This window comes from Gobio gobio (assembly GCF_949357685.1).
Source record: "Gobio gobio genome assembly, chromosome: 13".
In the NCBI taxonomy this organism is placed as follows: domain Eukaryota; kingdom Metazoa; phylum Chordata; class Actinopteri; order Cypriniformes; family Gobionidae; genus Gobio; species Gobio gobio.
This window is the reverse complement of record NC_137106.1, coordinates 6,995,250-7,012,862: the sequence shown is the minus strand read 5'-3', so window position 1 is coordinate 7,012,862 and position 17,613 is coordinate 6,995,250. Positions and strand designations below refer to the sequence as shown.

At 41.9% G+C, this 17,613-nt stretch overlaps 1 protein-coding gene across 2 annotated transcripts; it reads right to left on the bottom strand.

The window, feature by feature from the left end:
* Positions 1-213: 213 nt before the first annotated feature.
* Positions 214-17,067, bottom strand: napba (N-ethylmaleimide-sensitive factor attachment protein, beta a). Of its 2 annotated transcripts, none has more exons than XM_079832244.1 (11): positions 16,782-17,067; positions 16,422-16,501; positions 16,061-16,177; positions 13,007-13,053; positions 12,795-12,872; positions 12,646-12,701; positions 12,400-12,484; positions 8,268-8,372; positions 6,687-6,755; positions 4,323-4,373; positions 214-1,402 (listed from the first exon to the last, which is right to left on the bottom strand). In XM_079832244.1, the coding sequence occupies exons 1-11, from the start codon at positions 16,877-16,879 to the stop codon at positions 1,301-1,303; spliced, it is 888 nt and encodes a 295-aa protein (XP_079688370.1). In that variant the 5' UTR covers positions 16,880-17,067; the 3' UTR covers positions 214-1,300. The 2 variants fall into 2 exon arrangements, with proteins under 2 accessions (XP_079688370.1, XP_079688371.1); XM_079832245.1 differs by having other exon boundaries at positions 218-1,402; positions 16,061-16,171; positions 16,782-17,002.
* Positions 17,068-17,613: the final 546 nt, after the last annotated feature.

Genomic DNA, 17,613 nt, shown 5'->3' with positions numbered 1-17,613 from the left:
TACCCCTGCACTAAGTAGAGGAAAACAATGGTATAATTGTACCCTAAAGACTGTGTACCTTTAGGTACAGTTAGACGTTTTGTTCCCAAGGAACAAAATTGTACCTCCACTGTACCTTTTTTTCTGAGAGTGCAGAAAAAAGTGTTTTACCGCAGATTTTTGCTGTTTGAGATTCCATGCATGAGCATAAACATAAAATATGACCATAAACTTCAGACATGGTGTGGATGATAATTTATTCACTTCTCTTTGAATAAATAGTTAGAACATTTATTAAAACGTCTCAAGAAGACTTACCTATTTTAAAGTACATTTTAACATACATATTTGAATCCCTGTCAGTCATACAACATATTAGATAGAGCATCCGATCAACAATTTAATTACCGACACAAAGAGTAAAGCTGTTTATTCTTCATTAAAGTATCGACAATAGTGTAAAGAACTTCAAAGCACAAAAAGTAGCACTAAAATAATAATTCATAAAGTTCTGAATGCCCAAAATAACGAATGCCCCATATCCATGTGAAACGGCAACCAATTAAACATACAATTACAAATAATACATGAGAAATCAGCAATCAGAACGTACATGTACATATTCAACATGATCTGTATTAGAGAATCAAGGCTTTCTGTAATATCATCACTTGAGCCGAGCACTTCTCCACCATAAGTGAGCAAGAGACACTATCCTACTGATTATGAAACATGTACGACGCTTAATTCAACCACTAAAGCAAATACTCCGACAGAACTGACACTGCCATATCGACAAAGACAACGTGAGGATGCACTTCTGAGGCCAATGGCACAAAAATGGTTCAACTGAGCAAAGGCGATGTGTTTTCAATCTAAACCGACAGCGAGATTAGGTCTGAAATAAAGTGCACTCACAAAATCCTGACACTCTACAGCACATAAACACTTTAAACATTTATCATGCATGACAATGCCAGTGACAACACTGAGGTGAACATTAGAAAGAGAACAGCTCTACGGGTCTCACATGCCACACACAAGTACAAACAAAGGTGTACGGTACAGATTTCTTCATGATGGAGTAAAGGGATAGAGAAATGCCTTCCATGAGAGAATTTTCCATATTAATATTGTATATCCTTCTATTTTCTCAAATGCAAGGCAATTGCAATGCAAGTTCCCTCTGAACTTTCCAAGAAACGGCTGATATTTGAGCTAGTATCACTACAGAAATGTTCAACCAGATTGTCACACACACACACACAATACGGTAAGAAATTAATCTAGATATTATGCCACAGTATTTGTCCTGGACGCATCACTTCAGGTCACCGGCATCACCCTGGATGGTCTTCTTGATACGCAGCAACATGGTGGTCTGCCACTGGTCGAGACGGGAGATCGAATCAAACTCCTTCACCTGGAGGAGGTCAGCACATGATTTACAGATCAAAATGAGCAAAAACATATGAGCTGCACCTGATTCACTGCAAAAATGCTTTTCTTACTTAGAATTTTGTCTTGTTTCCAGTCCAAATATCTAAAAAATCTCAAATCAAGATGCATTTACTAAAGTAGTAAAATAATGTAAGTTGTTTTCTGGCACAAAAAAAAAAATCTAAGTGAGTCTTTGCTTGAAGCGGTACTTCACCGCTGGCAAGATGAATGTGTATTTGAATTGGTTAATTTATGTAGTAGAAATGTGAAATTATTTTAGAAGTTGGTGCCTTCTAGACTGAGAAAAGACAGAAAATGTATTTTTGGCTCATGGATGAAAGACAACAACTCCCAGAATGCACTTGCTTCGCTGCCCTACGAAGCCACTCCCACTGGTTACATCGCTTGCCCACCGTGGCACCGCCCCCACCGTTGTTTAGATTTTTATAGTAATATAAAATCATTTAGTTCAGTTAGACAACAGACACTACAATTAAAAACTGAACGTGTCTGCTTAATACAGCGTGAGCCCAATGAGAGTCACAGCACAAACAGATTTCATTCATCACGAGAGCGAAGAGCTGACAGACTAGATGATCGCGGAAGATTTGTTTCAAAGCGAAATGTAATGCTGCATTCACACCAAACGCGAATAGAGCGTCTGGCGCGAGTGATTTCAATGTTAAGTCAATGGAAAGGCGCGTTGACGCGCGTCTGGAGGTCCCGCGGCACAGAAGGCGCGTTTCGCGCCGCGCCAAGGACGCGAATCCGCCTCATTCGGCGCGAATTGGACGCGAATTGAGCGTCTTGCGCGATACGCGCGTTACACGCGAATGGTGCTTTTGTGCATTCACGCGTTTGAAGCGAATTCGCGTCTGACGCCCGAGTTGAAAAATGTGAACTTTGGCGTCAATTCGCGCCGTGTTAACCAATCAGGAGCCTGCTCGCTGCGGTCACGTGGTAAAGTGACGTGATGAGAAACCCTGCATAATTTAAAAATATAACTATTGTGCCACAAAATGTAGTTTTAAGACTTAAATAAAAAAATAATCTTGTGTTTTTGGAGTTGTGAGATCCAGGCAATCACCGGGCAATCACCGCTCATAACCCCGCCGAGAACAGCCTTTCCTCGGCCAGTCCTTCTGACGTTTGCCGCTGGCTCTGATGTCTCTGTAGTGGTTCGTCTTGTGTAGATCTAACTGCCGATCTTTGCTCTCATGAATCTATAATTTGTTGTCTGCCAAATCGTTTTGACTGAGGGCAAAGAGAAGTTTCATAACTTTATATTTTAAGGATATTTAAATATACATGCAGTGAAGATAATGTAGGAGTTGCCTGGACAACATTTGTGTGGCTATTAATGCTTAATATATATGTTTAATGAAAATGAAAAGAGGCAGAGTGGTGTTTTATGACATATTTCTCCTGGAGTGCCTTGAGCGCGCATCAATTTCGCTTCCAGTGCTCGATCTCTATGCGCGTCCAACTCGCTGCGGACGCGCGAATGCATTCAAAATGTTCGCGCGTGAAACTAGACGCGGTAGACGCGATTTTGACGCTCTATTCGCGTTTGGTGTGAACGCAGCATAAAAGCGCCTATTTAAGTGAGTTTGACATTGTACTGTTTTGCTGTTGTGTTTTTCATTAAAGGAACACGCAGAAAAATCTAGAAAATCACAACTTTTCATTTTCCGCCGGTCTTAGTACACAATGTAACTACACACATAGTTATAGAATATGAACGTAACACACAAAGTTTCACGCTAAGTATTTCCCAGTGATATACTGGCATAAAGTTGGCTTGACAATGACATTGGAAGATAGTCGCACATTTAGGGACCATCTCTAAAGTTACATACAACATGCGGGTATACTCGTTTCTAACTTCTTTAATATCAAAAATCCCCATAAAACTCGGAAACCCAATGTGTTTGTGTGCACTTAATATATTTGTAAACATTTTAAGGAACTCTTACTATTGTAATTAATGCCCAATAAAGTCTGTATTAAAGCACTTAATTAATGACATTTTCCATTTTTATGTGACCTAATCTAAAGTGAGAACAATTTATGGTTAATTTAACAAAAACATTATCTAACTCTGTACATATGAGATAATTAAAAAATAACACAGTGCTAATGAATGAAGAATTCACTATTTGTATATAGTCTTTTAACGTATTAAAGGGGCTATATGCGTTTTTCTGAAATTTAAACTCGCGACTGACACCTGTGGCCAAAAAACAGAACTGCTCTCATTTTCTGCTCGCTCTCGCAGCGGTGGTGACGTCACATCCGCAGACAGCGCGGGAAAAGACGACCCGCCAGAAAATAGGAAAAATAGGATACAGGCTTATAGGTGCACCCACTGTGAGCGGACAAGGTGTCAGTATGCTCATCAGGAGATGTTTGAGTCATAAATGGTCAAATAAAAAGGCAATTGTTACGTTTATTTTGGGGAAAAAGTTGCATATAGCCCCTTTAACTACAGTTTATAAACTATTAATTAACTACAAACTAATAGTTTTCAAATAATTTATTAATGCTTTGTTACTGTATACTTATTATAAAGTGTTACTGTCACACCTTTTCTGTCAATTTCTGTATAGACACAAACCTTCAAAGATAGTCTTTTCAGCTAAATTAAATCTATTATGCAAGGCAAAATAATGAACACAATAGCAACAGTGTAAAATATAACATACAAAAATATTACTATCGCCATTTTTTCTTACTTTTTTCTGTGAAGAATATTTGCATATTCTGAAATATCTATCAACAACCGTTTGTGCTTTGTTCCAGAGGTTAAAGGTTCTTCATGGAGCCATCAAAGCAAATAAAGGACCTTTATATGTAAGAGTGTACAGTATGATCACTGCAGATTTGAGATGTTATAAGCTTACGGCTTCAGTGAACGCCTCGCTGTTCTGCTCCTCATGAGCCTCCAATAGTTTCTGTACAGGAAGACAAAACAATAAGTGCAAATACTGCAAAATAAGACAACCACATTATTGCACTCAGTATACATACTGACTGATTGCCTTTTATTATTCTATTTACAATAGAGTGCAGCAGGGATGACATATTTATGTAGGCCAAAACCCGGACAGCAGTACACTCTCAAAAAAAAAAAGAGTACAAAACTGTACCTTTTAAAGTACAAGTGGCCATCTGGGGTGGTACCATTAAGGGTACATTTTTGTACCTCTCAGTCAGGGTAGGCAAGTTCGGTCCTAGAGAGCTGATGGCCTGCAGAGTTTAGCTCCAACCCTACTAAGCCACCACATTATAAAACTCATGGCTCCCAGCATGCATTGCAGCATTAAGTATGTCACCATTGTTGAGATTCATTTGCTTATTCTTGATATCTGTGTGCGTCTGAACTTTTTTCCCTCTTGAATGAATTTAAAAATCAAAATTCAGAATGTCTGATCTGTGGCAAGAAAGTATTGTTGGCGAATATTATTTATTAACAATTTTAGTCAGTGAGTCATGAGTTTAGTCAAGCATTTTTCTTCATGATAATTTTTGTTTATGGGTTCTTTTGATTTGAACATAATTATGTTTTTTGTTAACACTGTAACAAAAACCACAAACTCACATAAAAAGCCAAGATTCAAAATGCCCAACTAAAGGAAACACTGATCACCATAATGGTGATCAAACATTTTCAATAAAACCAACATCTAAACCTTCTCAATAAGAGCTTCTATAGACGTATTTCAGGGTTGGAGTCAAACTCTACAGGACAGCGGCTCATTAGGACCGAACTTGCCCTGCTCTAAGTAGAGGAAAACAATGGTATAATTGTATCCTAAGGACCAATTGTGTACCTTTAAAGGTACAGTTATACGTTTTGTTCCCCAAGGAACAAAATTGTACCTCCACTGAACCTTTTTTTCTGAGTGTAATTAGAACTTCCAGTTCCATCGTCCCAAATTCAGTGGGTTTTGGTTTAATGCCTGAAATAAGAAGTGCATCCAAATTCACATACTTATGCATGATTCTATGCCATTTTATAGTCTAAATAGTGTGAGTAGTGTTTTCACACAGAAACTCCAAAAAAGAAAAAGTGCACTTTAAATACCCGGATGATGCACTTAATTATCCAAAAAAGTGTGGGATGTTGGACACTTCATTTACTCTCAAATAACACTGCTTTAATTGCGTAGCGGAGGGGGAGGGGCTAACAGACTCTGATGTTCAATGACAAAATAACCATTGTAAAATTCATACACTACACAGTTGAGTAAATAGTGTATAAATGCGTAGTGTATAGTGCGCCCTTTGTGACACAACTAAGGTCTGTGTTGAACACAAGCTCAAGATATTTTCATGTTTTATTCTACGATATAAAATATGTCACACACACATCTGTTCTGTGTCTTGCACGATTGGGACTTTTATGTTGAAGGTTATTTGTGACTAGGTTCTGTGTTCTTTTCTGTGTCCTGTTCCTGTGGAGTTTTGTAGTTCTTTGTAGTTTTTCTTGTTGATTAGTTTTCCCAGGTGTTCCCATTCACCACTCCCCTTGTTATCTTGTTAGCCTTGTTCCCTTGTGTGTGTATATATACCCCAGTTATTAGTCCTTAGAAGGCACGTCAGTTGAACCAACTAAGAACTGGCACTAGCTCTGAACTAGCACCTGGTTCATTCTGGTGTAAAAGGGGTATAAACTCGGCCCTCCAGGACCAGATCTGAGGAATCCTGCTATAAACGAACCATGGTTCAAATTAGCAAAACATGTAAGAATCATAAACTTTTGTTCACAGAGCTTTTTTGTTGTTGCAATAATTCAAAAGGCAATGAGAAAATCCTGTTGGGTTTTTGTAGAGAGAATGCTAACTTTTGGGTTGGCCTACAAAAGTATGGCTGCATCCGAAATCACATACTTCCCTACTATATAGTAGGCGAAAAACAGTATGTGACAAAAAAAGTAGGCTATGTCTGAATTCACAGTACTTATAAAAGAGTAGGTAAAAAGTACCCAAATGAGCTCCTACTTCCAGTGAGATTCTGAAGTGTGCATATGATGAACACTTTTCTATCGCATGAGGCCACGGGAGAGGATTTATGAATGACAGTGATGCAACGTAACTGACGCTGGTAGGTCACATGATAATGACAATATGGCAGATGTCCAGATTACATTCATTCATACCTTTTTATTCCAAATAAGTACCTACTCAAGAGAGAATGTGATTTCGGATGCAGCCGGCGTCATCACTGCAGCACTCTTGCTAATTAAATTAAACAATTGTACTTACTTTCAACAGCTTGCATTCTCTTGAATCAGAGAATGCAGGAAACATCCCTTCATACTTTTCAATGGCAAGCTGAAAGAAAACACAGAATATTTACATCAGATGAGCTGTTACATGTCAGGAGCAACAACTGAATTGATCATGGCTGACTGGGAACAGCATATTTCTACAATGGCATTGGTGACTGAAAATGTTTGCTGCATGAATGCCACTAGGTGTCAGTGTAAGACAAGACAACTGTAATATCAGCCAGCTTAAAGGGACAGTTCACCCAAAAAATCATTTACTCACCCTCGAGTTGTTCGAGTTGAATTTCTTGGTTCTGCTGAATACAAAAGAAGATATTTTGTAGAATATGGGTACCCAAATAGGCCCTTCCTAAGTCAATGGGGCCCATCAACCTTTTGGTTACCCATATTCTACAAAATATCTTCTTAAGTGCTCAGCAGAACCAAGAAATTCCTACAGGTTTGGAACAACTCGAGGGTGAGTATATGATGACAGAATTTTCATTTTTGGGTGAACTGTCCCTTTAAGAACAATAATGACACTATAGCCTTCTGCAGAGCTGAATTGAACTCATAATTTGAGTTTCATAATTGATGAACTTGATGAACAATTTATGAAAAATGTACAGTTATTGAACTGAACGACACTGAACTAAACTGAGCTGAATGACACTATTGTCTTCTGCTTTACAGTTGAAATAGTTTCATAATTGATTAATTTTACAACATTAAATTCATTATAATAATAACTACACCGATCAGGCATAACATTATGACAGGTGACATCATGGCACCTGTTAGTGGGTGGGATATATTAGGCAGCAAGTGACTGGTGGCTGTTGCTCTTTCAGCAGATAATGGATAATTCAGGAATGGTTTGAGCAGCACGAGTTTGAGGTGTTGACTCGGCCTCCAAATTCCCTAGATCTCAATCCAATCGAGCATCTGTGGGATGTGCTGAACAAACAAGTCCGATCCATCGAGGCCCCACCTCGCAACATACAGGACTTAAAGGATCTGCTGCTAACATCCTAGTGCCAGATACCACAGCACACGCGTCTAGTGGCGTGTCTGACTTGGCAGCAAAAGGGGGACCAACACAATATTAGGTCATAATGTTAAGCCTGATTGGTGTATATTAGCGTCCACACCAGCGCACAATATCGTTCTGTTTATTGTAAGCACACGCTGCAGTTTTATCATCTGTCACTTTAAATGCTCAAGCTCTTTAAAGCAGGATGGATTCTGATAGGCTGATCAGCTGGACACAAATCATTCAAACAATATTGTTTCTTTGTGTCGTTATCGTTATAGGTGTGGTGTGAACACTCATATTCTTTTATATTTTGTATGATTTGTAGAACTCTATCTTTACAGTCATCATCCTTGATGTGAACAGGCCTTAGCATTGTTATTTTCCTGTTTTTTAACATGAAGCTCAATCATTATTGTATAAAGAGCTAGAGAAATAAATGTGATTACTGAGAAGGACTGTTACTATGAGAGACTACAGTAATTGAATTAAAGAACTAAACAGCCCACACACACTTTATACTGCAAATTAAAAAAGACTGACCTTTGCGTTTAATTCATCCACGATGAAGTGGCACAGAGCAGCTTTCCAGAAGTACTCTTTAGCGTTGTATTTCAGTAGAGGGTTGTCCATTGTGCTGGTTGCAACCTGAATGTGAAGAGACCAGCTTTAACTTTCATTCCCTCTGTGTTCATTTGCAGAGAGGAGAAGGATACGATTAGATTTACAATGCAAACATGAAGGTGCAATGGTATTCAGCATATCCTTCTCTACCTAAACCACCCTTATATTACACACAAGTCTAATCCAATAATGTTAATGCTCCATGGATCTCCATAGATCATAGATCTGATGCTTTCTTGCTTATAGTAAATAGTAGTAGACTAAAAGACAAAAATGCTGATGTTACATGAATGGCTATTTCTGTGATTTAAACTTTCAAACATTTGGTTACTCAACCACTTCTCATATCATCTGTCTAGAAGGAAGTTTACTTAATAACTTTAGTAAATTACTTAATTAATTTACTTAATACTCAATAGTGACCTCGGGAACTGAGTCTGCACAGTAGTGACCTCGAGACCTGAGTCTGCGCAGTAGTGACCTCGAGACCTGAGTCTGCACAGTAGTGACCTCAGGACCTGAGTCTGCGCAGTAGTGACCTCAGGACCTGAGTCTGCGCAGTAGTGACCTCAGGACCTGAGTCTGCGCAGTAGTGACCTCGAGACCTGAGTCTGCGCAGTAGTGACCTCGAGACCAGAGTCTGCGCAGTAGTGACCTCAGGACCCGAGTCTGCACAGTAGTGACCTCAGGACCCGAGTCTGCGCAGTAGTGACCTCGAGACCTGAGTCTGCGCAGTAGTGACCTCAGGACCTGAGTCTGCGCAGTAGTGACCTCGGGACCTGAGTCTGCGCAGTAGTGACCTCGGGACCTGAGTCTGCGCAGTAGTGACCTCGGGACCTGAGTCTGCGCAGTAGTGACCTCAGGACCTGAGTCTGCACAGTAGTGACCTCAGGACCCGAGTCTGCACAGTAGTGACCTCAGGACCCGAGTCTGCACAGTAGTGACCTCAGGACCCGAGTCTGCACAGTAGTGACCTCAGGACCCGAGTCTGCACAGTAGTGACCTCAGGACCCGAGTCTGCACAGTAGTGACCTCAGGACCCGAGTCTGCGCAGTAGTGACCTCAGGACCTGAGTCTGCACAGTAGTGACCTCGAGACCTGAGTCTGCACAGTAGTGACCTCAGGACCTGAGTCTGCACAGTAGAGACCTCAGGACCTGAGTCTGCGCAGTAGTGACCTCGGGACCTGAGTCTGCGCAGTAGTGACCTCGGGACCTGAGTCTGCGCAGTAGTGACCTCGGGACCTGAGTCTGCGCAGTAGTGACCTCAGGACCTGAGTCTGCACAGTAGTGACCTCAGGACCCGAGTCTGCACAGTAGTGACCTCAGGACCCGAGTCTGCACAGTAGTGACCTCAGGACCCGAGTCTGCACAGTAGTGACCTCAGGACCCGAGTCTGCACAGTAGTGACCTCAGGACCCGAGTCTGCACAGTAGTGACCTCAGGACCCGAGTCTGCGCAGTAGTGACCTCAGGACCTGAGTCTGCACAGTAGTGACCTCGAGACCTGAGTCTGCACAGTAGTGACCTCAGGACCTGAGTCTGCACAGTAGAGACCTCAGGACCTGAGTCTGCGCAGTAGTGACCTCAGGACCCGAGTCTGCGCAGTAGTGACCTCGAGACCTGAGTCTGCGCAGTAGTGACCTCAGGACCTGAGTCTGCACAGTAGTGACCTCGGGACCTGAGTCTGCACAGTAGTGACCTTGGGACCTGAGTCTGCACAGTAGTGACCTCGGGACCCGAGTCTGCAAAGTAGTGACCTCAGGACCCGAGTCTGCGCAGTAGTGACCTCAGGACCCGAGTCTGCGCAGTAGTGACCTCAGGACCTGAGTCTGCACAGTAGTGACCTCAGGACCTGAGTCTGCGCAGTAGTGACCTCAGGACCTGAGTCTGCGCAGTAGTGACCTCAGGACCAGAGTCTGCGCAGTAGTGACCTCGGGAACTGAGTCTGCGCAGTAGTGACCTCAGGACCCAAGTCTGCGCAGTAGTGACCTCAGGACCCGAGTCTGCGCAGTAGTGACCTCAGGACCCGAGTCTGCGCAGTAGTGACCTCAGGACCCGAGTCTGCGCAGTAGTGACCTCGGGACCTGAGTCTGCGCAGTAGTGACCTCGGGACCTGAGTCTGCGCAGTAGTGACCTCGGGACCTGAGTCTGCGCAGTAGTGACCTCGGGAACTGAGTCTGCGCAGTAGTGACCTCAGGACCCGAGTCTGCGCAGTAGTGACCTCAGGACCCGAGTCTGCGCAGTAGTGACCTCAGGACCCGAGTCTGCGCAGTAGTGACCTCAGGACCCGAGTCTGCGCAGTAGTGACCTCGGGACCTGAGTCTGCGCAGTAGTGACCTCGGGACCTGAGTCTGCGCAGTAGTGACCTCGGGACCTGAGTCTGCGCAGTAGTGACCTCGGGACCTGAGTCTGCGCAGTAGTGACCTCGGGACCTGAGTCTGCGCAGTAGTGACCTCGGGACCTGAGTCTGCGCAGTAGTGACCTCGGGACCCGAGTCTGCGCAGTAGTGACCTCGGGACCCGAGTCTGCACAGTAGTGACCTCGGGACCCGAGTCTGCACAGTAGTGACCTCGGGACCCGAGTCTGCACAGTAGTGACCTCAGGACCCGAGTCTGCACAGTAGTGACCTCAGGACCCGAGTCTGCACAGTAGTGACCTCAGGACCCGAGTCTGCGCAGTAGTGACCTCAGGACCCGAGTCTGCGCAGTAGTGACCTCAGGACCCGAGTCTGCGCAGTAGTGACCTCAGGACCCGAGTCTGCGCAGTAGTGACCTCGAGACCTGAGTCTGCACAGTAGTGACCTCAGGACCTGAGTCTGCGCAGTAGTGACCTCGGGACCTGAGTCTGCGCAGTAGTGACCTCAGGACCCGAGTCTGCACAGTAGTGACCTCAGGACCCGAGTCTGCACAGTAGTGACCTCGGGACCCGAGTCTGCGCAGTAGTGACCTCGGGACCTGCGTCTGCGCAGTAGTGACCTCGGGACCTGAGTCTGCGCAGTAGTGACCTCAGGACCTGAGTCTGCGCAGTAGTGACCTCGAGACCTGAGTCTGCGCAGTAGTGACCTCAGGACCTGAGTCTGCGCAGTAGTGACCTCAGGACCTGACTCTGCGCAGTAGTGACCTCAGGACCTGAGTCTGCGCAGTAGTGACCTCAGGACCCGAGTCTGCGCAGTAGTGACCTCGAGACCCGAGTCTGCGCAGTAGTGACCTCGAGACCCGAGTCTGCACAATAGTGACCTCGAGACCCGAGTCTGCACAATAGTGACCTCGAGACCTGAGTCTGCACAATAGTGACCTCGAGACCTGAGTCTGCGCAGTAGTGACCTCAGGACCCGAGTCTGCGCAGTAGTGACCTCGAGACCTGAGTCTGCGCAGTAGTGACCTCGAGACCTGAGTCTGCACAATAGTGACCTCGGGAACTGAGTCTGCGCAGTAGTGACCTCAGGACCCGAGTCTGCGCAGTAGTGACCTCAGGACCCGAGTCTGCGCAGTAGTGACCTCGAGACCTGAGTCTGCGCAGTAGTGACCTCAGGACCCGAGTCTGCGCAGTAGTGACCTCGAGACCTGAGTCTGCGCAGTAGTGACCTCGAGACCTGAGTCTGCGCAGTAGTGACCTCAGGACCTGAGTCTGCGCAGTAGTCGAGTCTGAGTCTAGTTAGTCGACCAACCACCTGGGGATAAAGAAGCTTTGGCTTCACTTTTCCGGATGTGTGCGGCACACTTGGTTGCAACGCTTCACTGCTATTCATGAATCCTCTCCCGTGGCCTCATGGGAAAGTGAAGTGTCCATCGTATGAACACTTCAAAGTAAAACATTTTTGGAAAATATTTAGTTTCTATCATGTTACATTATTATGTGTTTTTTGCTTCTCACTACTATACTGTTAGATATACTATTAATGTGTTTAATAATAAGACATTTATTTATTTTTAAATTTTGTAAAAAAAATTATAAATAATATATAACAGGCCTAAATACTGTTATTATATACAGTATAATAAAATAAATAATTGACTAATAATAAAAGAAGGGTTGAGTGTGTGCCACTGACCTGCTCATAGATCTCGATGGCTTTGGGATACTGCTCGAGTTGAGCGCTGTACGAACCCACCTTCAGCAGACACTTATTAGCAGAGCTTAACCGGAAAACATCAAGCAATATAAATGAGCATTTACAAAGAGCATTTAGCTCTGTTTACAACCCACAATGAAAGGAAATGGAAGATAATTATAGATATTGAATGACATTCTAATAGAATTTACACAGAGGAAAACGACATACAATGAAAATACAAACCTGTTTGACTCTTCGCCTTTGTAATAATCTGCGGCCTGCTCGTAGTGTGCAATGGTCTAAAACGACATCACAACATTCAGGCCGGTTACAATGACCTTCAAAAGCATATTTTGGGAAATGATGCACAAGACTGCATGTTTAAACGGCACCTTTTCAATATCCACAAGCTCGGATTCATAGATCTCTGCAATAGTCATGTGATGCTTCGCGGCAATCGTGAACCTTCCCTGTCAATCACACATACAAATGAGAGATTAAATGTTATATAACATCCACATGCTCAGTAAACAGGCACATTCTGGTTAACAAAACACAGAAAATGCATTCATTGTATGCATCAATATAAGTCCCAGTGTCTTACCATGTCTGTATAAATGTCGATGGCTGCGTTTAAACAGTTGATAGCCTCTGTGTGATTCATTCAAACAGAAGAGAACAAAATGAGTCAAATTAAATTCTAACAAATTCATATTCACTCATAATTGCATCCAAGCAATCGTTAAATCAAGCAACATTCATGAGATGTGTTACAACCTTTGGAAATTAGATGTTTATTAAAGGGGACCTATTATGTCCCTTTTTACAAGATGTGATATAAGTCTCAGGTGTCCCCAGAATGTATCACTGAAGTTTCAGCTTAAAAAAACCCATAGGTAATTTATTTTATCATTTTGTAGATGCCCATTTTTGAGTGGAAGGAAAACATGCTGTTTTTGTGCATGTATCTTTAAATGCAAATGAGCTGCTGATCCCCGCCCCCTATCCAGAAGAGGGCGGAGCCTATACAGCTCATGCCTCGGATACTCTGCCAAAAACGAAAGCATCTGTTTGTTTTTGATTATCATCTCTATCACGCTCACGTGACATTGCAGTTCTTCATCATCATGAAAGTTTATGATCTGCATGCGTTTTACAAGTCTAAGTCTAAACTTCTGATATATGGTTTTCTGAGCGCACACACCTGAAGCCCGCGCACAGAAAGCTGTATGTCAGACGGCGCGTCCCTTGAGTATTAAACTAAGTTCACTTTCATGTCTTATTGCGCTTAAACTCTCAAATACACACAAGGTTATGTCAAAAACACACAGTTCACATAATATTAGGGGTGTAACGGTACACGTATTCGTACCGAACCGTTTCGGTACAGGGATTTCGGTTTGGTTTACGTGCGCACGGTTTCCAAATACAATCTTTAGCAGTTAACTGTCGGCTTGTTTTAAGAGCGGAACACACTTCAATCTGAGTTCCCACACGAACATATTAAGTATTCAGTCCATTTTATCATGAAATTCAAACGATAAATTGCCGTTTTGACGCTTTTTAATGTGGCGTGACTGATCATCACTGATCACAGTTCAAGCGGCCGCGATCGCACGCGTGTGAACCCGATCATCTGAACGCACTCGATCATCTCTTCCTAAAGAATAAACATGAATGAACATCTGAAGGTGTGTTGAGAAAACATTACAACTTACTGTCACGTAAGTGGTGTAATCGCTCGATCAGTGTTTCAACGGCGGAAAGACGTCAGTAAAACAGCTTGTAAACTAAACAATGTCATGTAGCATCACATTTACCTCAGGCAGTCCTTCAGTGTTCACAGCTGTGAGTTCACAAGAGAAATCAACTCTTTCACTAAATATATGTACTATATTAGCCTATATATTCAGTATATTCTACTTAACCTGTTAATGATGTCTTGATTATTTCATTTATGTTTAAATAAATCTGTCATGAAAATGACAGTCACTGTGTATAAATGATTATATTTCAACAACGAATTGGAGAAAAAACTATTTTATGATTAGATTTAGAAGTTATTGCAAAAACTGCCTTCAAAAAGAAGTTATTTGAGTGTTGATTATTGTATCTAAAAATAAATAGCAACTGAATTTAGGCTAAGAGTTCGGGCTCTGTTGTTAACCTTTAATATGGTAATGTGCAAGTAAGGGCTCCTATATAGTTTACAGCATTATCTTCAATAAACTTTTAGTTATAATTTAATTCATTTAAGGACAGACACTTTTTTTCACTAAACCACTGTTTAATAAATAAAAAAAAAAGCCATTTTGTAAAACTGCTGTACCGTGACTTCAAAACCGAGGTATGTTCGTGTACCGTTACACCCCTACATAATATGTATATTAGATCTGTGTATTAAAGTGACATCAGTGTAATATACAGTACCTACTGTTAATATGAATCAAACAACAAAAGAAAAACAGAAAATCACTGCTCTTGACTGAATAATTGTAGCTTTAATAAGAGCGATAAACATGGGGAACTGTGTACAGCTCCCTGAGGGGCGGAGTCTATGCTAATAGGGCGGAGTCTGTCAGCAGTCGTGGGCGGGGCCTGAGCATATGGGACGCCAAACTGCTAGAATCTGCAAACGGCTTGTTCTGAGACACTGCTTATGATTTATGGGGATTAAAAAAAAAAGGAGTGGGTGGGTTTGAACCATTATACGGTGGTTGTGTAACACATTTTATGTTCAAACCCCATGTAAAAGTGAATTGTGCATAATAGGTCCGCTTTAAAGGGATAGTTCACCCGAAAACGAAATTTTTATGTTTATCTGCTCACCCCCAGGGCATCCAAGATGTAGCTGTGTTTGTTTCTTCAGTAGAACACAAATGAAGATTTTTAACTCCAACCGTTGCAGTGTGATAGTCGTATAATGCATGTCAATGGGGATATTTTAGAGTATGAGAGCAATGAGAGTAAAAACACATAAACATACGAATCCTTATTAAACCATACAGCTCGTGGCGACACATTGATGTCTTAAGCCACGAAACGATCGGTTTCTGCAAGAAACCCAACAGTATTTATGTAATTTTTTTACCTCTTATCAGACGAACGTCATCTAGTTTTCCCAGCGCCATAACTTCCGGCGAATAAGGTCAAAATACTTGCGCGATCAAAGATATATATATATACGTAGATGCCTCATTCCACCGATCCGCAGGCACTAATGAGGAATCTATGTATATATATCTATGATCGCGCCGGTATTTTGCATGTATTTTGACCTTATTCGCAGGAAGTGATGGCGCGGGGATGGCTGATGCAGAGCCATAGAAAAAAATTAAATACATTTTTAAATATGGATATTTTTCTTACACAAATGCATCGATTCGCTTCAGAAGGCCTTAATTAACACCCCGGAGCCGCGTGGAGCACGTTATTTGACGGACAGGTGCATTTTTTATGGACTTCAAAAACCGAGCAACTATTACTGCCATTATAATGCTTGGATTAGCCAGAACATTTTTGATATAACTCAGATTGTATTCGTCTGAAAGAAGAATGTCATATACACCTAGGATGACTTGAAGGTGAGTAAATCATGGGCTAATTTTCATTTTTGGGTGAACTATCCCTTTAAAACCAGTGCTATAAGCTCTCTCACCTTGAGGATCTGCCTTCTTATAAGCATTTCCAGCGTCAACAAAGCTGGTGGCCGAGTCCAGTTTGTTCTGCATCTGCATGTGAAGTCTTGCAGCTTGGCAGAAAGCACTGCCTGCAGCTACAGCGGCGAAACACATCAATCTTTAGATCACTGACAATAATGACACAACTCTCCTGAAAGCTTAAACACACGCCGGTGTACCGCAGTGAGATCACTTCAGATGAACTAGAGCAGGCAAACGATGCTGTGGAGTGAATCTGTCTAATAATAATAATAATAATAATAATAACCCAACGGCATTAAGCATTTAGTGAGATAATCTACCACTTTACACATAAATGATGAAATGACTTGTGCATACCACTCCAGTTTTTGGCCATCTTGAACATGTTGGCAGCTCTGGCATACATTTCACATGCATCCTCAACCTTATGATTCCCCCTGTGAAAACATCAACATTTCCTTCATGTTTAAAGGCAATTTCAGAATGACTAGTTCAGTGAGAGATGCAGGCCTATAAAATACAAAGCCGTGTGTGCATGTCGCAACATAGAAAATATTTGACATTGGACATGTTGAGAAACGCATGGATGGATACAGCTCATTTTCATACGTGCTACGGTATAACAAGCACAAATAATACGGTATTTTCATTCGGCTAATGCTAGGACATTGGATGTCTTTGAATGTCAGATCGTGACTAGCATCGTTGCTGTCTCACCCGAACATCCCTCCGAGAAATGAACCCGATGATTTGACTTTTTTATCCGCCTCTGCCATCAGCTGCATGGCTTCCTTCTCTTTCCCGGAATTATCCATGATTTAATGTGTGCTGTTCAAGCTGCTGTTGGATCGGCAAAGGCCCGGTGTTTGTTGATATAGAGTGCGGCTTTAATGCAGAATCATGAAGGATGCTCGCCTCCTCCTCCTCCTCCTCCTGCTGATGCTGATGATGCGCGTTCATGAAGGAGGAACTGCGACACTATTTGGCTGAAAGACTTAGCCACGCCCTCTTATTATTATACATGAAGGAAGACGCAGTGAATATTTAAATTCAATTATTTAAATTTTTCTCATACAAAAATAAGAGTTTGGAGCAAAACTTAATAAGTATGGAAAATACCATATAGTACACAAACAGAAATGGACGAATAATAAACCTAGCATAAAATAGAACTTAAACATTATATTGAGGCCATAAAAGATGCAAGAAATAATGTAAGTTTGTAAGTTTTCCCCTGTAAAGTTTATTTTTATTGATTATTTTATTATTTCTGTTGTTTACTTTGATGCTATTATGAGTGTAATATATAATAATACACTGTGATCCTCTGTATGTGTATGTAGTATGTTGTTATTGTTCTTGTTATGCAATAAAAATACATACAAAAATAAATAAATGAATGAAGACGAAGCCACGTCCCCTTATTATAATACACGGATTATCAGTAAATACGGAAATATACAAATTAAAGAATTTAAATATGAGTAAAAAATAATAATAATAATAAACAAATGGGTAAAAACACGTATACACACATTTTAAAATAAAC